The following is a 19,475-nucleotide window of genomic DNA, read 5'->3' as shown; positions in this document are numbered from 1 at the left end:
CTTGTCAGACCACCTACAGTAAGATAGAGGAAGAAATCCTTAAGAAGCCAGGGGGTAATCCATGAAAGAAGAGTCTGCAAAGAACTCCTCAGTAAAGACAGCAGGGGCAAACTTTTAAGGCAAGAAATTCTTTTTATGGATTTGCCAACACTGTCCATAATTAAAAAAATTTAAAAAAAATCTACAGCCAACATGGGGGGGCTGCTGGTCACTTTCCACACAAGAATGAGGTGGTTTATCAACATACAACACTGAAGAAGACTGAAGATCTCAAGGGCCTACATGAAAACACACTTTATGGTGGTGCGTTCATTTAGATCATAAATTGTTTACAAGCCCATAGAGCATTCAAAGGCTGAAGAAACACTTAATCTCCTGGTAAATATGCACAGGACCTTGAACCAAACATAGATGTAGTCCATATGTTTATTTTGATTAGCCTGAAGAACTAAGTTGCAATGCAAGTGGGTAAGGAAGAAACCACAGCTTTTCAGAGAACGAGTTTGACTATTTTCTGCCAATTCAAGAAGGACTAGTGGTAACACCATCGGGTTCTGTGTCTCCAGTTTAATAGAAATGCATATACGTTGCCTAAAAATGGTGAAAGGTTTTGACAAATGTATAGGCACAGTATTACAGAGACCAAGATGCCTATGACCAAAACGTCTACAAAAGTGTCTCCAGTTGCCAGTGGTCGAAAACAAAGCATTTACGGATCACACTTTACAAGGACATCCCAAAGAATACGGAGAAGCCGAAGCAAATCTGTTCTCATAGCGCGCATTTGTGAATTACGACTTGGTCTTACTTTAAACAACGCCTGTTAGAGGATCAAAAATGAAATCCTGCAAGCATCTGGGCAAGTCACACCCTGACGTATGAAGGCATCGGACACCGGTGATCACCCGCACAAAGCTTCACGGTGCGTAAATCCTCAGGGAAGGCTCCGCGTGTTCCACACAGCCAAGCACCCGAACACCAACAAGGCGTCCAGGCCCCCGCCGCCCTACAGCGGCGTGCGCGGCATCAGCCGCCGCCCTCGGCCGCGGCAGGGACGCCGGCTTCCCCGCGGCACGGCACCGGGGCCCCGCACCGCCCGGGAAGGTGCCGCGGAGCGGGGAGGGTCCCCCGCAGCCCCGCGCACAACGCCTCGCCCCACGGCGGTTGCGCGGCTGCCGCTCCCCGAGGGCCGTTATCCCGCCCGGCCGGCGGGGACCCGCCGCCAGCCCCGGGGGGCCGCCGAGGGAGACGGCGCGAAGCGCGGCCCCGCCCTGCCCTCCCCGGGACCCCGGCCGCCGCCGCCCTTACCCGCCAGTCCCCCGCCGCCGCCATCGCCTCCGTGCCCCTTCCTCCTCTGGAGGATGAAGTAGGGGTTGGCCCGCTCCGTCACCCACAGGGCGTTCGCCAGCAGCACCTCCTCGGGGTTCACCCACATGCTCCCAGCGCAGACAAAGGCCGGCCCGACCGGCTGGCTGGCTGCGGGGCGCGGTGGCTCACGCACGCACCGTCCGCATCAGACGCCACCATGCCCGGCCGCCGCGGCGGACGGCGCAGCCCCGCGGGCACCGGCGGGCGCAGGGCGGAGGGGCGGCAGCCGCATGCCCCCGCGGCTCCCGCCGCCTACCCGCCCACCGCCGGGCGCGGAGGGGCGGCCGCAGCGGCCAGGGGCGGCGGCCCCGGCAGCACCCGCCGCAGCGCCGAGGGCAGCAGTGACATCAGCGCCCGGCCCGGCCCCGCCGCCCGCCGGCGGTGACGCCACGCAGCTCGCCGCGCGCTCGCCTCCCGCACAAAGCCGGCGGCAGCCGCCCGGCACCCGCGCGCCGCGCGCCGCCGCTCGCTCTGCCTCGCGCGGGGGGAGGGGGCGCGCTCCGCGCTCCCCGCACCTGCGCGCACGGTGGGGCGGGGCCGCCGCGCGCCGGGGAGAGGGGCGGGGCTGCGGCGTGCGCGCGGCGGTGGGCCTTTCCGCAGCGCGGCCGTTGGCACGGGCGGTCATACCGGTGGCGGCCGGGTCACGGCCGCGGGGCTTTGCCCCTTCGGCAGCCATCGCCGGCGGGCGGCCCGTCCCTGGCGCTAGTCTGCAGGGTCGCTGGGGAGGAGATGGCTACCTGCCCTTTGTAACCGCCTGCCTTGAAAGGTTCGGCCTTTTCATCCCCTGGCGCGGGGAGGTTTGCGAAGTTGGGTGTTGAAAGGGAGAGAGGGCTCTGGCCTCGGCTGTGGGGGAAGCCGTCCACAGGAGGCGGTGGGACTGCCCTCTTGCCGCAGCCGCTCCTGGCCTGCCCCTTCTCTGCCGTGCCCAACACCGCTTGTGAAGTTCACCTCTGCTGCGGAAGGCCACAGCGTGCCTGCTGCCTAGGACTGAGGGGAATTTTTGAGGGCCTGAAAAGCCCTAAAATAAACCGGTATATCTGGCAGGTATGGAAGCATGCTCGGAGGGTATGCTAGTGGTATGTATAGATAACATGTCTGGTACCCTTGCAGCTCTGAACACTTTTGATTTCCAAGTTTGACTCGCTGGCCTCCCTTTAGTCAGAAAACTGTTACTCTCTGATCAGATACTTCTCTTAGGTTTATTAAAGATATTGAGAAGAGTAAATTAAACCCCAAAGAAAATATTAAAACCGTGTTCCAAGCACAAACTTTTCATACGCAGGCCGTAGCTTTTACAGTAGCGCTTAGCCTTTCATCACCTGGTGCTGGCGTGGAGCTGGATACCCAGTGCTCACCACGTGGAGATGGACACGCTGTCACGGGAGAAATGACTCTTCGTCTGAGGTAGCGGTCATGTGGCTGTTACTGTGTAGGTAAAAAGTTCAGGCGAGGGAAGTGACCGTCTCTGATGAGCGCTTAGAAATTGATTGCTCTCGGTCCCGCTGCACCATGGGGAATATTTGTCATTGTCACTAAGGCAGGAGACTGCGATCTAAATGGGAATGCAGAAGAGCTTCTGCACCCTTTCTGAATTTGTTATAGAATCAGATTATTTTGACTTTTAGTAGTGTTGAAATGACCTTGTCATTTTAACTGGAAGGGTTTGGGAGGGGGTAGTATTTTTAAAGAAAAACCTCTGAACAAGAAAATTTCTTATAACTTTGAGAAGAAATTTCAGGATTTTTTTTTCAAACCAGCTCTAGTTAAAACCTTCATGCCAAGTAGATTGAAAGTTAAATTCTAGCCTGGCTAAAATTAGTGGCAAAAATTCCTAGTAGCTTCCTTTAGTAAAAGAAGGATGTCACACACACAAGGCTCGTCAGCGCTCCTGTGTTGTCATAGGAGTACTGATGGCATTACATACTAGGGATGTCATCACTGCCAACAACCTGCAGTAGAACTACTAAAGCCACACCGACATTTTAGGAGAGAATAACCAAATGATACTCTGCTGCAGTCGAGCTGGTGATGAAGTTAATTTTCTTTGTGAACAGTGCAGTTGACCTCAAGAAGGAAAGCAGCATTATCAGAGGCTGGGAGCTCCTCCCACCTGCTATTCCTAACTTGCTTTTCAACAGCAGGCACAGAGAGTTATGCATGCAAAACGGTAAGCACTGAAAACAGCTGCCAGGCCTTATTAGTGCCAATTAGTTTTAGATGCGAGTAGGGTGATGTATATTAATAGCATAAAGAACACCAAAAGCATAATTTCTAACATCCTATTTATTTTCCATTAAGCGTTCTAGAACATTTGAATAAAACTGGAAAGAAATACAATGTCATCACTCAAGTAAATGGCATTTAAAATGAGGTCATATTGTGTCTTTTTGTTGCTATGTTGTAGATGGTATCAAGGCATTTTTAAATGGAAACGTGATCTGCTTTCACAGTAATAAAAAATAGGTGTTGTGCTATCATGGCTGACCTTTTTGTTGAAGCCAATGCAAATATTTTCTCCTGTATGCCCATCGCATATTTTTATCCCTCACGTAAAATGCTTGTCTATGTGTATTTTATTGGATCTTAGTGTTCCATTAAAAAGTTTCTTTTTCATCATGTAGTTTGGGAACAAAATAAAGCACTTCTGGCCAGCCCTGTGAGTTATAATAGAAATTTTAAAAAAAATCTTAGATGCAAACAAAGGATTAATTGCCCCAGGTTGCTTTGTACTATTTTGTTGAAAAAACTTATCAGGTTGGAACCTCAGTGAGGTTTTAACACTGAATGGGACTGTTTAAAGATCTCTATGCCATTAGATTTAAAACTTCAACATATGCCATTCAATTTTGAAAAATGAATTAAAGAAATAATTTGTGAGAACTGTTTTATTTTATAAATAGTACTAAAGCTTTAAAAGACTGGAGGACATTGCTTTAGGTGTGATGTGGGATGAAACAGAAAGTGGGGAAAAAAGTGTCTGAGATTTCTTACTATGTGGTCAACTCAAGTGCCACAAACCTTAGTGTTTATATGCCCATAACACCCCGCATTGAAGAAATTCAAAGCATTCAAAAATAATGTCACTTTTATCATGCTCCTGCAAGTATGTATTATGAGCACTTTTACAGATGAGCAAACTGAATAATACAAAGTAATTCTTGCTTTGAGTCGTCCAGCAAGTCTGCGAGTAAAAGTAATCAAATCACAGCATCTGCTACCCGGCTGTGATCACAGTATCCTTTAACGGCAGGACCAGGGTTAGTCACTCTCAAGCCCTTTATCATCCCAGAATAATTTTATACTCCTGGGGTCTAGTGTCAAAAGCCATTAATGGATTGGTTGCATACATGAGTCCCATTTGTGTCAAGTGCCTGCTGTAAGATGTACGTTTTTTATGAAGTATAAGATTCAACGCGTGTCAAGTCTTTACTCCAAATTGGAACACGACCTGCCTGATAGGAGAGAGTTAATTTCTGTAGGATTGAGGCAGCTATTCAGTACCAGGCCACCAGAAATATAATTTATTGTCTCAGGAGGACAATATCAAAATGTCTCCCAAGGAAATCTGGAACCAAAATATTTCAAGGCCAAGGAGCGAGAAGGAAGCAGAAAGAATCCCAAACAAGCCCCAGGAGTTTGCAACAAGAGGTGGGAGCATGTTTACCAGTATGAAAGCAAGTTCATTGTGGACAAAGTGTAAGGACAAAGTGTGCCCTAACTGCATAGGCTAGATAAGCATCTGCACCTCATTAAAAGGATGCTGACAGAAGATTTTTGAATTTGCTGCTTTGCAGAAGAAAAATAAAAAATCTTTTTTTTTTTTTACCATTTTCCTTTCTATAACCTTTCTCACCTGTCTTGTCTGCCGTAAATGAAAAAATTTATTGGCTTCTGCATTAATTTAGCTCGAGTGAAAGGTGATTTCAAAATAACAGGCTAGCAGCAGGGCATTCTGTTCCTATTGATGTGGTGATTCTTAGAAGGGAAATGTCTGGCATTTTTTCTGGGTACCTACAGAGCAGCAGGGTGGATCTTCACTGAGCACTAGCAGCTCGTTTTGGAGCTTGGCACACCAGAGGTGGAACAGAAGAGCGGTGTTTGAACAGTCTCAGGCATGCAGCAAGGCAGCAGGGAGTGCACCTGACCCTCTGGCAGGAGCTTTCGACAGTGACTCTCTAATTTACCCATATTCAACGAGAAGCTTTTACTAAAGCTACCTACCCACCGGGAGGTCTGTTACAGCTGAATTCTTTTATGTTTGCATATCTGACAGGAAGCATCAAACTTTAAAGATAATATCCAGTTGTCTGTTTCTCTTCCCAGAACATTTTCATTGCCTGGGAATACTGTCAAATTCAAGACAAACAAACTGACGGCAGGCTTTCAGTCTGGATGAGGAACCTACAATTCCAAGGAAGGTTAAATAAAACAGTTTCATATTCTGCAATGCATTTTTTATACTTCCCTATAATTACGATAGCTCTTCTTGAATATGCTACTTTTTCTCTCATTGTGAATGACAGCTTTTTTTAGGCTCATCTTTTGTGAGATTCTCCCAGTCTCCCATGGCAAAGGGACAACTTGTTGCAGGTTGATAAAAAGTGGTTCCCTACTTGCCAGCAGGACTTTATATTTAACTACCCTTAGGTATCCTAATGACTACTTTACTCTCTGTAAAGCACTGTTGGTGTACCAGCTCTCCACAGGTAAGGCAGCTGCCTGCCCACAACCCACATGTCCCTTTGTGGCCTACCTTGCTTCATGAGGTGTGTCAGATAAGACTCACAATTTCCAGCTCTCCTGTCATATCTATACTATCATTTGAACTCAGATAATTTCTGAAGTATAGATATCAGAATTGGACATGGTATTTTAACAGAGCTTTAGCAATTTTTGTTTTGCTTTATTTCGACAGAAGCACAGTCTTTGCTACTTTGGAGACATTCTGTCTGAATCATCCTTTTTTGACACAGCACTGCACTGGGAACACATTGAGCCTTTTATCCAAAATCTTCATGCAGGAAGAGCTTTCCAAAGCAGCCACCCATATTTTGGATATAACTGGCACTCTTTGCCTTATATCTGCTTTATGGACATAAGCACTGGGCTGTAGTAGAATGATCTGGGTCCTGATATAGCAGTGACCTTACATCACTATTTATTATCTTGTCAATCCCTACGTCATTTAGAAACATTGTCATTAAAGATCCTTTAGCACAGTATTGATCATGTAGAATATTAAAATTATATATGGACTGCTACAAACCGTCCCACTCACTATTATCCCTTTGTTCTGAAATCTCTCTGTGGGTTCATTTTATACCCAGCTGTTATGACCAAGTTAATTCCATATATGATCTGTCTTTACAATTAAAATTGCTTTGGCAAAATCCAGACATATGATACCAACTCTACTATCTCTATTGACCAAAGCTTTTACCCTGCCAAAAAAAGGAACAAGCTTTGTTTGACAGGACCTACTTCCATGAGACCACATATCGACTGTTCAAGATAAAATACAGTTATATTCTCATCCTGGAACTGTTTGTTAACATTGTGGCAGATTAATCATTCTGTTATTGTAACAGAGTTCAGTGATAGACTAACTAGTCCATAGTTTGTTAGGTTTAACTAACTAATTAACAAAGCTTGTTGTTTTTAAATGTGGGAACTATGTCAGTATAAGGATGAATGTATAAAAATTTCAACATCTGCTATCTTCCAGTAGAATGAAAATAGAAAAAGCTTAAGAATTAAAACTCCAAATAAGTTATTAAAATTTCCTACAACAAAACAAAGCTGACATAATCATATGACTGAGAAGAAAAACAACAGCCTTTTGACTATGCCTTAGGAGGCTACACACAGCTGAGCTAATGTTACTAACATAAGTGGAAAGCCAACAAACGTTTGATGGCAGTTGATATTTTACATGCAACAGTGCCCCTAAAAAGGCACTGTTATCATACATCAGTGAGAGACTAGAAAAAAACAGAGGTATGCATCTTGGTAACAGCACGATCTGCGCCTTTCTTTCAGATTTGGCAATCCAACTTCATCTTGGACCTTCCTGTTAGCACCTTCAGGAGCCACCAGCAGTCAGACAGAGAAGTCACTGAACCAGTTCAGCAAGCAGCTTCATTGGCACTGCTTCTTCAGCATGACAGGAGTGAGAAAGTTTGCAGAAAAACACTGGCAAGGAATGAGGTTTCTTTTAAAGATTTTGATGGTTTAATTACATGCTGTTGTAATTAATAACTTGAACCAGTTGGAGATGATAGATTTCTTGAGGGACAACATAAGTTATGTTGGACAACAGAGAAATGCTGGACTTAATTTGGCTTTAAGAGTGTTAGTACTTGGTAATTACTTACACCAGAACCTCTTCATTAATTACTTATGCTAACTACCTGAATTTAAATACCTTATTATGTACCATAAGACTTAATTAACTTTGTTCATAAACTGGTTAGGTTTGTTTATCCTTAGATTCAGAATAAATTTTGTTTACCCTTCAATGACATTCCTTGCTCTTCTATACATTGTTTTTGTTATCTGTGTTATGCTAAAATAGAGTGCACATCTGATTTGAATTTAGAGAAACAACATTCTATCGAAGATGAGGAATGAACCTACATTAGACCTATGGAAACACAGCGAAAAGCCAGGGTACTGGTCTGTTGATTTACTGATTTGTGTATTGAATTATTTACAGAGTTAATTTACTTTGTAGTTAGTTTACTCTAGTGCTTTCCTCACCATTAGTCTGGGGTCTCCAGCAACGTTTCTGGTTGCTGAAACCAGAAACCTGAAAACTGACTCAGAGATCTCCAAAGCATAACTGGGCAGGGAGACATCATGAAGCAGAATACAGAATTTTTCCCCCTGGTTTGGCTTACAAACTCAGTTAATAAATAAGAGTCATAGTAATGTATTATAATAATTGCAATTCTTCTGTTTAATTGTGATGTCCCTTACCTTTTAGCAAATAATCTGATGTGATTATGGAGGAAGTCAACAAAGATGTCGATTGGGCAAGTGCTGGCATAGAGATGGTAACATAATTTGTGTGTGTGGATATCTTTGTTCTGAGAGAGTCTGTAAATGGGGGTGGGGTTTTCTTTATTTGTAGGTTTTTGTTTGTTGGGTTTTTTTAATAAAGAAGAAGTTAATATACATTTGTGCTCTGGGTTCTACTAATGTCTCTTTTGTTGAACAGGCTCTTCAGAAAACCAATTATCTTTGATACTTATTTCTGATGCAGTGACACATGTACAAGAGTCTCTTGAACATGGGTCAAACTGCGGGCATCATTTTTAGATTAAACTCCTTGATGATCTTACCAGAGCCCTTTTTAAAAAAAACAGTTGGGGCAAATAGGGTATAGTTGAATAATCACTACCTTAAGTATTTCACAAATTATTGTGCGGTGTATTTTTGTTTCATTTTACCTTTTTTATTTTTGTCTTTCTTTTTAAGTGTCTCTGAGATGTCCTCTACTTACTTACTTAGAAAATATAAGAATATGTGGCATACACCAAATAAACTCCTAATACAACTCCAGTGCAATCAATGAAGATACATCAAGGAAGAGTCTTGCTTTGTGTGACTAAATGCTTAAAAATTGATTATGTGGCAGCTCGTATCTGAATTGGTACTTTAAGATTTCTGTTATGTGTTCTTAAAGGAACTAGATGGTTCCTGAAATGCTGATAAAATATGCTTGATTTGACACCTAAATGATGGGTAATAAACTGTTTACCAGTGACTTGCCTGCTTATTGAAAATAACATAAACAACACCAAGATGAGTTAAGATACTGAAATTTGAAGTGCTGACTTGCTTTGAAAACATCACATCTGTTCCAGTTGAACACATTAAAATCCCCCGTAAATAATGTCATTGTTCTTGGTGTAACCCAGGAGGGCAGGTTTGCCATAGCAGTTGATCGACATAGCCTCACAAAACCAAATACATGAATTGGTTTGTGCCAATTTTCTGAATGAACCATGTTAAGCAACACTGATTTGGATAACATTGAGATATTTTTCAGTTTCTTAGAGCACTGTTGCCTGCATGTAATCATGGGCTTACAAGACTACGTTGTGTGTTTAGCTCTCTGAAACCTAAAAGAAGAAGAAAGCATGCAAGTTTTTATTGTTACTATTATTGGCTTTGTAGATCAAAAAAGAAGACATACATTTCAGTGTTCACCTAAAAGGCGTGGCCAAAGCAGGCTTTGAAATGCATGCCTATAACTGGGATGAGGTGGTACTCTGTAAGACAATGTGATGCCAACTGGACTCTTAATAAATCTTTAATTCTTAGGAAATTTGGAAGAGGATATTTAGGTGGAAGGAGATAAAAAGTCTTTGATTACCACAGGAAGAGAAGAGGTATGAAACAATTTTGTGAAGAAGCATGGAAGGCCTACTCTGATTCCTCTTAAAACAAACAAACAAACAAAACCACCTGCTCCTTCTTCACATGCTTGAAGTTCAGACCTACCCCATCTTCATTCAATGACTGGATTTAACCTACCTCCCTCCAAGGCGGTAGCTGAGGGGAAATGAGTTGAAATATGCCTGGCCACAGGCATGTTGCTTCATCAACTTAGCACTGGCAGCTGGCTCCTGAGCTATCCGGAGTTGCAGAGGTCACTACAGGGGGCCGTTACCATGCTTCGGTGACTGTAAGGGAGGGGATCTAGTCACGACTCGCCCCTCAGCCTTTTTGTTTAATCTGGTCATTCTCACCTCTCTAGCCCCAGCCTGTAAAATTTGGTATTTCTTCATTAGGATCCTCTTTACTTTCTTCCAACCACCTCTTCTGCCCGTAGACAGAAGCGAGTGGCAGTTTAATTTGGTATTATAATACATCCATAGCGAACAGCTCCAATAAGTGTGTCTACCCAAATGAATGTAGAAACCAACACAGTTGATGCAATTTCTGCACAGCTCCCTGCTGGCCAAGGAACACATTACCAGCATGCACATTTCATTCTGCAAGTTATGGAAAAATACAGAAGTTGACTGTTTGAAAATAAAAATGCAAAACTAGTGGTATATTGCAGAATACAACAACTCACAGGCCCCCTCCCCCCCGGAAGAAATTGCTGTTGTGGGCTGGGCGATTACTTCATGTGTTTGCTCATGGTTATGTCTTCTGCTAATGGCTCCTATGGAAGGAGCTGCTCTATACTCCCTGTGCTGATGGAGCTGTATGGGAAGAACTTGGAGTGAGGGAATAAGGGACCAGAAGATGCTGGAAAGAATAAGCTGCCCCTCAGGAATACTTAAAAATGATTCTTCAGTCATTTAGAACAATTTCCCTTCCATCCCACTGCCTAGGAAAAACTACCTACAATAAATTACATGTTGCAGTTGACTACATGTATTAGCAGTAGCTCTCTGTAGAAAAGTATAGTTTGGATCATTTTCAGGTGGATATTCCCAGTGGTGCAGACCTCAAAAGCCAAGAAGTGGAATTTCTTCAAATTCTCCTCTTTTGCTTGAAAACGGCCACTGAGAGCAGTCATGGAAAATATCAGCTCTTTCTTTTAAGAAATCTGTTGAGAAAGTCACATAGTCATGAACCTAGTCACATAGTCATAGTCATGAAGGTCATGAACCTACAGAGCTGTGGCAATTGGATTACAACCTGAACTACAGCATGGACTGTGCCAAGAGCTTTCAGTACAATTAATATTTTATTTTGCTGTTCATTTGATTTGCAATTCACATGGACTCTTATGTCCAAGATGGTCTGGACAACAGCATTTGTAGTGATTTGTGTAGTTTTGTTAAATGTCCTATAGTGATTCTGGCATCTTTTTACTCTTCTCTGCTCACTTACCCTGATGTAGCAGAAAGGATATGTAAAAGTTGATCTGCATAAGAAATGAAACTTCTATCTATTAAACATGACAGAAGTTTTAAAATTGTTTTTGTTCTAAAAACCCAGTGCATTTTTACTATAGTTTAGAGAGTGACGTATCAGAGAGATGTTAGAAATCAATAGTCAGGAAGAAGTATGTCTGTACGAAGAGCTTTATTTCTAATTTTTTTAGGGTGGATATTTGTGTTAGAGAAGGCCTTCAGGACATCATAAAAATTAAACCTGCTGTAGCAGAGAGGATCATGCCTGTGCTTTCTACCACACATACTAAAATCTGTTCTTAACCTTTTCAGAAATCTAGTATAGATAATAGGTACTCTCAGCTGAACTGCCACCCTGCTTGCCACTGCAAGTTAAGCTATGTCTGTAGAACCTTATATATTGATTTAAATTTTAATTTTACACATTACACTTTGGGGCGGGGTGGGAAACCCACAAACAGCCCTGTTTGTGGTAAGGATTTTGAGCTCATAAAAATTGTAATAACTTATGCAAAGGAAAAAAAAATACTGAAATAACGTGAACATTTGTAAATATATAGATATACATTTTATTAATCTATATGCATGTATTTATGTATAATGTATAAGATGCATTTGCCAATAATAAAGGGTGACAGTCAGTATCTAATGAACCATTTGCTAATTTTATTTTTAAAGGAATTTATCAATATACATACTATGGTCACATTCCCATGACAGAATTTCCTACAGTCCTGAATTGCAACACTCTGGAGAAACTTGCAGTTTTAGATGTCTCAGAAAACTGAGACAAAGAGGAAGGTTAAAGTTCAGATGTAGGAGAAAAAGAACTGGGAGACTTCTGAGCCATGTATGCGATGGATGTAACTGAGGTACCTCCAAGGTAAAATTAAAGCTCTCATTTTAAGGTAATATCCAATTAAAAGGCTAATATCTGCCATTTTGTTCTGCTTATAACCAGCACAGCTTTAGTCTTTGCTACCTTACCCTGCCACCCCAGGAAAAAACCGCTCCCAGTATTGTTTCTCATGATGGAGAAGGCCTGCTGCTGCAGCCCAGCTGCTGCATGGGAAAAGGTACAGGGAGCTTGTCTTCCTTTGGGTTTCTTTGTTAATTAAGCCACAGTAAGTCACACACAATTTTAGCAGTGCAGGCAACAGCAGCTCTTTGGCAAGCCCCTGGCTGCTGCTCTCCCTCCGTCCCACTCCCCCTGGCTGCCCACCAAGCAGCTGCTGAGGATCTGGGATCAGGGTTTCTGTCTCCACACAAAATGCCTACCCTTGCTGGCTGCAGTACTAGCCCGGGCACTCGGCCAGCTTCTCCACCACTCTCCTTACCATCACACAGCCAGCCTCTGGTACAAGAGATGTTTTGAGCTAGAGCTAGCCTAGCCTAAGTGGCTGTAAGCTGCATGGCAGTCTAGGCTCCACTTTAATTCAGCTCAGTACTTGCCTTCTTTCCAGGCATCCATAAAGGTCCTAATGTCTTTCCACAGTTCCCCCCGAGGCAAAGACAAGATTTCCCTTATTTGTGGCATTGGATCGAAAGATATTAATATAAAGCACCATGGTACCTGCTCCCATACACATATGCAGAAACAGCAAAAGCAGTTAAACCCAACAAAAATGTGCTTGATGGAGGCTCATACCCTGTCTGGATGTGAGTACGCAAAATATTTGCTATCACTGGTGACACCCTCATAAGTCATTGCTTGATAACATCAGAGTTCAGGGCAAAACTGTGCCTTTAAGCCATTCCAGTAATCTCTGTCAGGGGCTAAGAGAGGAAGATGCATCATTCTTCAACCCATTCTTGGCTATTGACAAACGAAAGTGAAAGAAAGGGATGAGAGAAATGGAAGGAGGAAAATGCCAAAGGAAATGGTTTAACATTGAAGGAAAAAGAAGAGAAAAAAATCTGTAAATATAGAAATAAAAAACAGAGAAAGAGAAAAGCAACTAACAGAAGTGTATGGAAGAAGGGGTGGAGAAGAACTAAGACACAAAAAGGAAGAAATAAAAGTAAGGACTGAGGCAGCATGTCAAACTGTCACAGTGTTTTAACATTGGCAGATTCTTTCAGTGCCTTGGTACCTGCTTTCACAGGATAATCCTGCATCACAGGAGAATTCAGTCAACAAAAACATCATGGTAATTCATGCCAAAGCGTGTGCAAAGCCAACTCTGCCAGATCCTGGCAAGTGCTACCAGAGTGATGTGCCCTGTGCTTTGCAGCACTAGTGCCTCGCTTTCTGCTCAAACTGTCTCCTTTTCTAGCTCCTCTAGGCAACTCCCTCTTGTCAGGGGTGGTTTCTTGCAGGCTGTGGCTTTCAGCCTCAGTTGAAGGCAAATCTCTTGGTACTTTGGCTAGTGATTGCATAGGCCCACAGCTTCCTAGGAGTACCACTGTCTTCTTTATCACTGCATTATTATCCACCTTCTCCATCATGACTGGATGTGTATGCACATGAACAGGAACAAAAAGGAATTAAAAACCTTTCACTTAACTCATTAACTTGTTTTTTAGTTTGCAATGCGTGTATCATTTAACCCTCTAGTGAAGGCATGGAAGCAAACTAGGTACCCATAGCATCTTGAACAAGATTTCTGCACACAAAATTACAGACATGCAAATTAAGAGATTTTCTCAGTTTTCTGGGCCAATTTACTCTTGCTTCTGCATCAGTATGCACTGCATAGCCTGACCTCGCTTTGCCTTCCTATACAACTAGATGTTGAAACAGAAGTGTCAAAAATCCTCTGCCCAGTTCAGGAGCTGTTTCTCCATGTGGCAGCCCGTGGGGCTGTACCCCATGGAAACCCGTGGCTGTTCACTGCCTCCATGCGGACCATTCCTGCCTGCGAGATGGAGCTTGCAATTAACGTGAGCCTAACCCAGGAGCTGCACTCCCCAGGTCAATAACTCTAGGTCCGGCACGACCAGCCCACCCAGCGGTATCGGTCTGATCCACACAGGATCATATTGCCATCAAATTAGTTGGAGCATGGTAGTAACGCCAGCCCTGTGCTGGCTCCAAAGGACAAAATATTTGACCTAGCCCAAGCCTGTCACAAAGTTAATCAGTCACAGGTTTTGGACAAGATTTAAAGAATCAGATGTTCCAAAGGATCTGATCCAGTACAGAGCCCTAAGTTACAAGCACCATATTATTGAACCGCATCCCCAAAGACAGCATTTACTTGTGGGTAGTTTACGTGATGAATGGGGATTCTGAGAATTGCCTATGGAGACACAGGTGCAACAAACTTCACCTGTACATCACCTTTTCATATAGGGGCTGGAGATAATGTGGAAAGGAATGTTAAGTAATAAGAAAAACAGTAATTTATCATAGAAAAATAATAAACCAATGTGTTTGTTCTTAGATAAGGTTACTATTGATGCCAATACAGCTGTTGATCACCCAACTTTGTTTTGTGCCTGTACAAGCCATGTACCAGTCCTAGGTAAGTATGAGGGCTGAATTATCTGGATTTATACCAGCGAGGTATCCAAATACTGTACTGTCCTGGAAGCACCACTGAAATCAGGGGAACAGCCTCTGATAAAAGCTGGCTGCTCAGCTGCCTGTTAAGCAGGGTCAGGCTCACTCCACCACAGCAGATTTAAATTGCCTACTTTCAATGCACAATTGCAAGGTAAAAAAAAAAATTGCAAGGCCAGGTTGGATGGGGCTTTGAGCAACCTAGTCTAGTGGAAGGTGTCCCTGCCCATGGCAGGGGGGTTGGAACTGGATGATCTTTAAGGTCCCTTCCAACCCAAACCATTCTCTGATTCTATGTTAACAAAAAAAACCCCCACCCAAAACCAAACAGTTTCTGATGAGAGATCACTTCACACAAAGAAAGCCTTATCCCCTTTAATCCTGCTGCTTAGCATCAGCCCAATTTGAGCAGTATAATCATTTGCCCATTACAGAGAAAAGAATAAGAGACATGCTACTGGCTAAGGGAAAAACAAACCAGCCCACCAAGAACGGTAAACCCAATGTGATCTGGAGAACATAAACAATTCAGAAGTTGAAGGAGAAGCCATTCCATTAAAGTGGGAAAGGAAAATGGATTGGATGAGGGCTTAAGGATGACCGAACGTGGTGATGAGGCACCAGAAGAACAAAGAATTAATGGAACCAGTGCAGAAAGGGTTTCATATCAGGAGGGACAAAAGTATCACTGGAAAGAAAAGAGGAAAACAGTTAACAGACCAAAGAAGACAGAGAATAAATGAAAGATGACAACAACAATGAAAAAGGAAGGGAATAAAATATGCCAGTACCTAAGATTGATAGTGGAAGAATTTACTTAACAGACTCATGGAGAAAAGTCATTATCTCACAGCTAGTTAGTATATCAATGTGCACATCATGGCTGTCTTACTGAAGCTAATTATTCTTGAAATCTCTATTTTGTCATGTAAAGAAAGGAAAAAAAATGAAAGAAGAGGGATGTATTGAATGAATCTTTCAAAATAATTTGTCAAGAAATACGCATTTAAAGTAGTATTATATGCTCCATTAAAACACAAAAAAGGCTGCTTCTGTGGGTTTTTTCTATGCAGCATCCCGGAAGCAAAGTTGTTAGTGGCCCATAACCACAACAGGAAACCACTTTCACCACTTTCATTAATTTTTCTAGGTATGACTAAGTATGAAATTGTTTCACAACAGGTAGAGCACCAGAGGTGTTACTTAGTTTTCAGCTATGCTGCGAAGTTAAGCCTGTTCTTGAAAATATAACAACTTTCTTGGAAACACTATCCCATAAACTATCAGCTGTGAATTATACAGAGCAGTCCATAAACATACCAACATACAAAAAGATAAAACTCCTTTCTAAGTAACTCATAATCTGTCTTAAACCAATTCCAAGGCTGAAACAAGTTTAGGTACAAAACATGAACATTTTTTATTAACAACAGCCCACTTTTAACAAGTGAAAAATTTTACCAGTTAGAAACTCTGAAATAACTCTCTATACTATTGTAAAGGCCCCCCACTGATAAACTCCATTAGTTTCTCTGCAGAATTAATTTATTATGTACTATTATGTACATTGTATGCGTAGGCATTATTAACAGCTTTGTAAAGCCGTGCTATGACTTTGGTATTTTCCCCTTCCAGAAGCTGCCAAGCACCAATGAAATACTTGATGACCTGTGGATTTTTTTCCCCCAAAGAGCTTATGCGATCCTTTAGCTAGAAGTGGTGGGTAACCTGGAGGAGCTCCTGTCCCCGTCTTCTATGTGCTGGGAGTGAAAGGGCAGACGGTGTCACCAGGAGAGCGGTGGCACTGCCGGTGCCGCACACTGCTGATCCCTGGAGCCTGCAGGAGGGCCGGGAGGCCACAGCACGCTGCCCTTTGCACGCGTGCCCGGGGGCATGGAAGGTCAGCCTCTGCACCCCCGGTTGCTGGGGCTTGCGTGGCTGGCTCAGCCCATTCCGCTGTGATAAAAAAGAAGGCATCACTCGGATGCATGTTTTAAAATAAAACCAAAAGATGATAATAAGAAAATAAATTAAAAAATCACAGACATGACTAATGCACAACCCCTACATTCAGTTTGGTTTCTAAAGCATCTTTACCTTGTCTGTGACTCTGATCCTCAGAGATGTTGGTGGTGCTGCTTATATCTCAGCCAGTGTAATGAGCCTGGTGTTGGTGTGGGCAGGGAAGTGGACAGCACCTCTCTTCCCCACTCGGAAGCATTCATGTGCAGCAACTATCTCAGAAGTCCACAGCTCACAGCTCTTTACAAATCAGCAACTGCAGGCAACAGAAAATTAGGTTGAAAATAACAAACATAAAATGTTGTACTTTTTTTTTTTTCCTATGGAAGCACAGATGGCTTCCACATAAAGATCAAAGTCTGTGTCACTGCATATGTTTTGTGGTGTGGGATGGAGGCCCGAGCATTCAATCTCCAAAATTTTACAAGTAATTTAGGAGAAATAATTATTCTATATCTTAGAACTCAGTTTTTCCGACAGCTTATCTATGCACCGAAGTGAGATTTCTGTAGCCATGAAAACCAGTTGTGGGAAATCAAGGAAATTAGTCAGAAAACTTTGGGTTGAAAAGTGTTGAAGGTAATCTGGCACAACAACTTCAGAGAAGAAAAGATTGATTCAATTTTGCATAAAATAATCATTAAAGTAGTTACAGTCCTAACATTTCAAAATCCGCGCGCGCGCGCATGTGTGTATATATATATATATAAAATGGAAAAACCTCAGAAGTCAATTTGTTGAAATCTGAGAAAGAAGCAGCCAGGAATACTTTTCATTCTCTGTACAGCTTCATGACTTATTGTGTTTGTGGTTTGCTCTGAAAAGATTAAGTGTAATTGCTCTCAAGGCAAGAACAGACACGGAGCTTTTCAGAGACTGGAAAGTCATATGTGTCTTGATCAGACTGATTTCTTTTTTTTTTTGTTCCCTAAAAAAGCAAGGAAAAAAAAAAAGGAAGCAAACTCTTGAGACAGAAGGAAATTGCTATAGAAGATGAAGACAGGCTTACACAAACATGTACACAGACAAATTTTGAGTAACCGAAGGTCCTGTTGTTGCATGAATATTTCAGCAAAGCAGTCACAGACTTTCTTGCCCATTTACCTTTTTATAGTGTTTTCTTCTCATTCTGATTGTTTTTGTGAAAACTGATGATGTAGTTGAAAATGCCTTTTGGAGCCAACCTTGCAAGTTTCAAAAGTTTAGCTGTCTGTAACACTAAATGCACTACCTGTTGAACGTGGCTTTGCCACTGACTTTAGATCCCAACGCTCTGATTGTGCCTACAAAAGTATCTGACACCCTTGGCTGGGGTGTCAACAAATCTGTGAGAGCGTTAGTTGTCCCCAAAAATATAAAGGGAACTTCTCACATCTTCAGACATCAAACACGAACCGGGGCAAGAACAACACTGAAGGGATCCGTGAATTACCACCACCCTTGTTGGTTAATTTCCTGTAATAGGTGATCATCAACAAGGTAAATTCTGTTTAAACTTAGAGTTGTCTCTCACTTGGCTTGGAAGACACAGAAATGTGCCTTCCGAATGCAGAAGGGACACAAGAGCGCTCTTCTGTGCAGGCCCTCATCAGGACGACGAGAGGGTAACATAGTCAGTCCACGACATTTAACATACACAAGAATCAGGAGGTCCAGTCACAGGTGGGGAACACGCAAAATAGTTAGACACCTGTTTCCTCTACCTTTCTTGTAAAATAAAAAAAAAAACCCAAACCATGCTGATTTGTAGAGAAGCATTTACCCTCAGATAGTCTTGATAATAAAGTGCCAGTACTAGTTTCAAAAAGCAGGAAAAACACAGTGCTAAAGAAAAAATGTTCTGACCTGGTGAGGTTTTCTTGGGCTGGCTGCCAGCTGTAAATCAGTCTCTCAGCATTTCCCGTGTGCTCTTTAGTAGCTGAGTATCAAAGTAATTGGAGGAGAAGGAGGAGAAAAATAGGTGGTGGTGGAATAAAATCAGTGGAATCTGGGTAATCTGTTCAAAGAACAAAATTCCAATGTAATGAATAGCCTGTGTAATCATTCCAAAATAACTCCATGTTCAGACACGTTTATTTAAGAATAATTTTGCTTTCATCAAGCATAAATCTGAAAGTGGATTATACGGATCTGGATTAAGGGACTCCTTTTTTTCCCCCAGAATAAGATTATGCTCCAAGGAATCATCCAGATACAAATATCGCAGTATAAATCTGCAACCTCCCATAACCTACCTTAATTTTCATGTGTAGACCTGTGCTTTGCAGAAGGACAAAATTAAAAATGATTGCTATTATCAATATTTTCAAATGATACTTTAGTGGCTGCATCTTAGTTAATGAACACGGCAGCAGGCATAATTTGGAGGCTTGGGGATTTTCCATCAATTGCCAATCATCGCTTAGTTCAACAGACACAGCCCAGGGTGAAACCGGAGTGACACCATGGGGAAGATGACAGCGGGTTTCGCCTGGTGCAAATCAAAATGTCAACAGACTTATGCTGACGTACTTCAGATGTGCCTCTGGACAATCGGGATCTCTATTTAACAACTTGGTATTTTGTCTCCACGCATCCCAACTTGGCCAGTCTCCCTTTACGCTGATGGCCTGGGTAGCCACGGGTGCCCATATGTTTGTTTCCAGATGTTCACCCACATGTTCAGCTGGAAGGTGGTCTGGTAACAGCCAGAATAGTGAGGC

The 19,475-nt window shown here is 42.7% G+C and overlaps 2 protein-coding genes and 1 long non-coding RNA gene across 3 annotated transcripts in view; 1 reads left to right on the top strand and 2 right to left on the bottom strand.

Moving 5' to 3' along the window:
- TBC1D9 (TBC1 domain family member 9) overlaps positions 1-1,854 on the bottom strand; it is a 54,842-nt gene extending 52,988 nt beyond the window's left edge. Inside the window, exon 1 of the mRNA XM_072861493.1 lies at positions 1,309-1,854. Within this exon, the coding sequence (XP_072717594.1) occupies positions 1,309-1,435 (127 nt within the window). The 5' untranslated portion in view covers positions 1,436-1,854. The remainder of the gene's footprint in view (positions 1-1,308) is intronic.
- A 122-nt stretch (positions 1,855-1,976) lies between these two features.
- Positions 1,977-8,981, top strand: LOC140652257 (uncharacterized). Its single transcript, XR_012042706.1, has 6 exons — positions 1,977-2,412; positions 5,692-5,786; positions 7,408-7,575; positions 7,967-8,037; positions 8,354-8,423; positions 8,848-8,981. It is a non-coding gene; the product is annotated as an uncharacterized lncRNA (long non-coding RNA).
- Positions 8,982-16,073: 7,092 nt separating this feature from the next.
- RNF150 (ring finger protein 150) overlaps positions 16,074-19,475 on the bottom strand; it is a 149,426-nt gene continuing 146,024 nt past the window's right edge. The window contains exons 10-12 of the transcript XR_012042599.1: positions 18,619-18,769; positions 16,849-17,029; positions 16,074-16,707 (exon numbers count right to left, since the gene is read on the bottom strand). The gene's annotated coding sequence lies outside the window, so the exon portion shown is untranslated. The remainder of the gene's footprint in view (positions 16,708-16,848; positions 17,030-18,618; positions 18,770-19,475) is intronic.

This window comes from Ciconia boyciana, chromosome 5 (genome assembly GCF_034638445.1).
Source record: "Ciconia boyciana chromosome 5, ASM3463844v1, whole genome shotgun sequence".
Lineage (NCBI taxonomy): Eukaryota > Metazoa > Chordata > Aves > Ciconiiformes > Ciconiidae > Ciconia > Ciconia boyciana.
The sequence above is the reverse complement of the archived record's forward strand: the minus strand, read 5'-3'. Positions and strand labels throughout refer to the sequence as shown.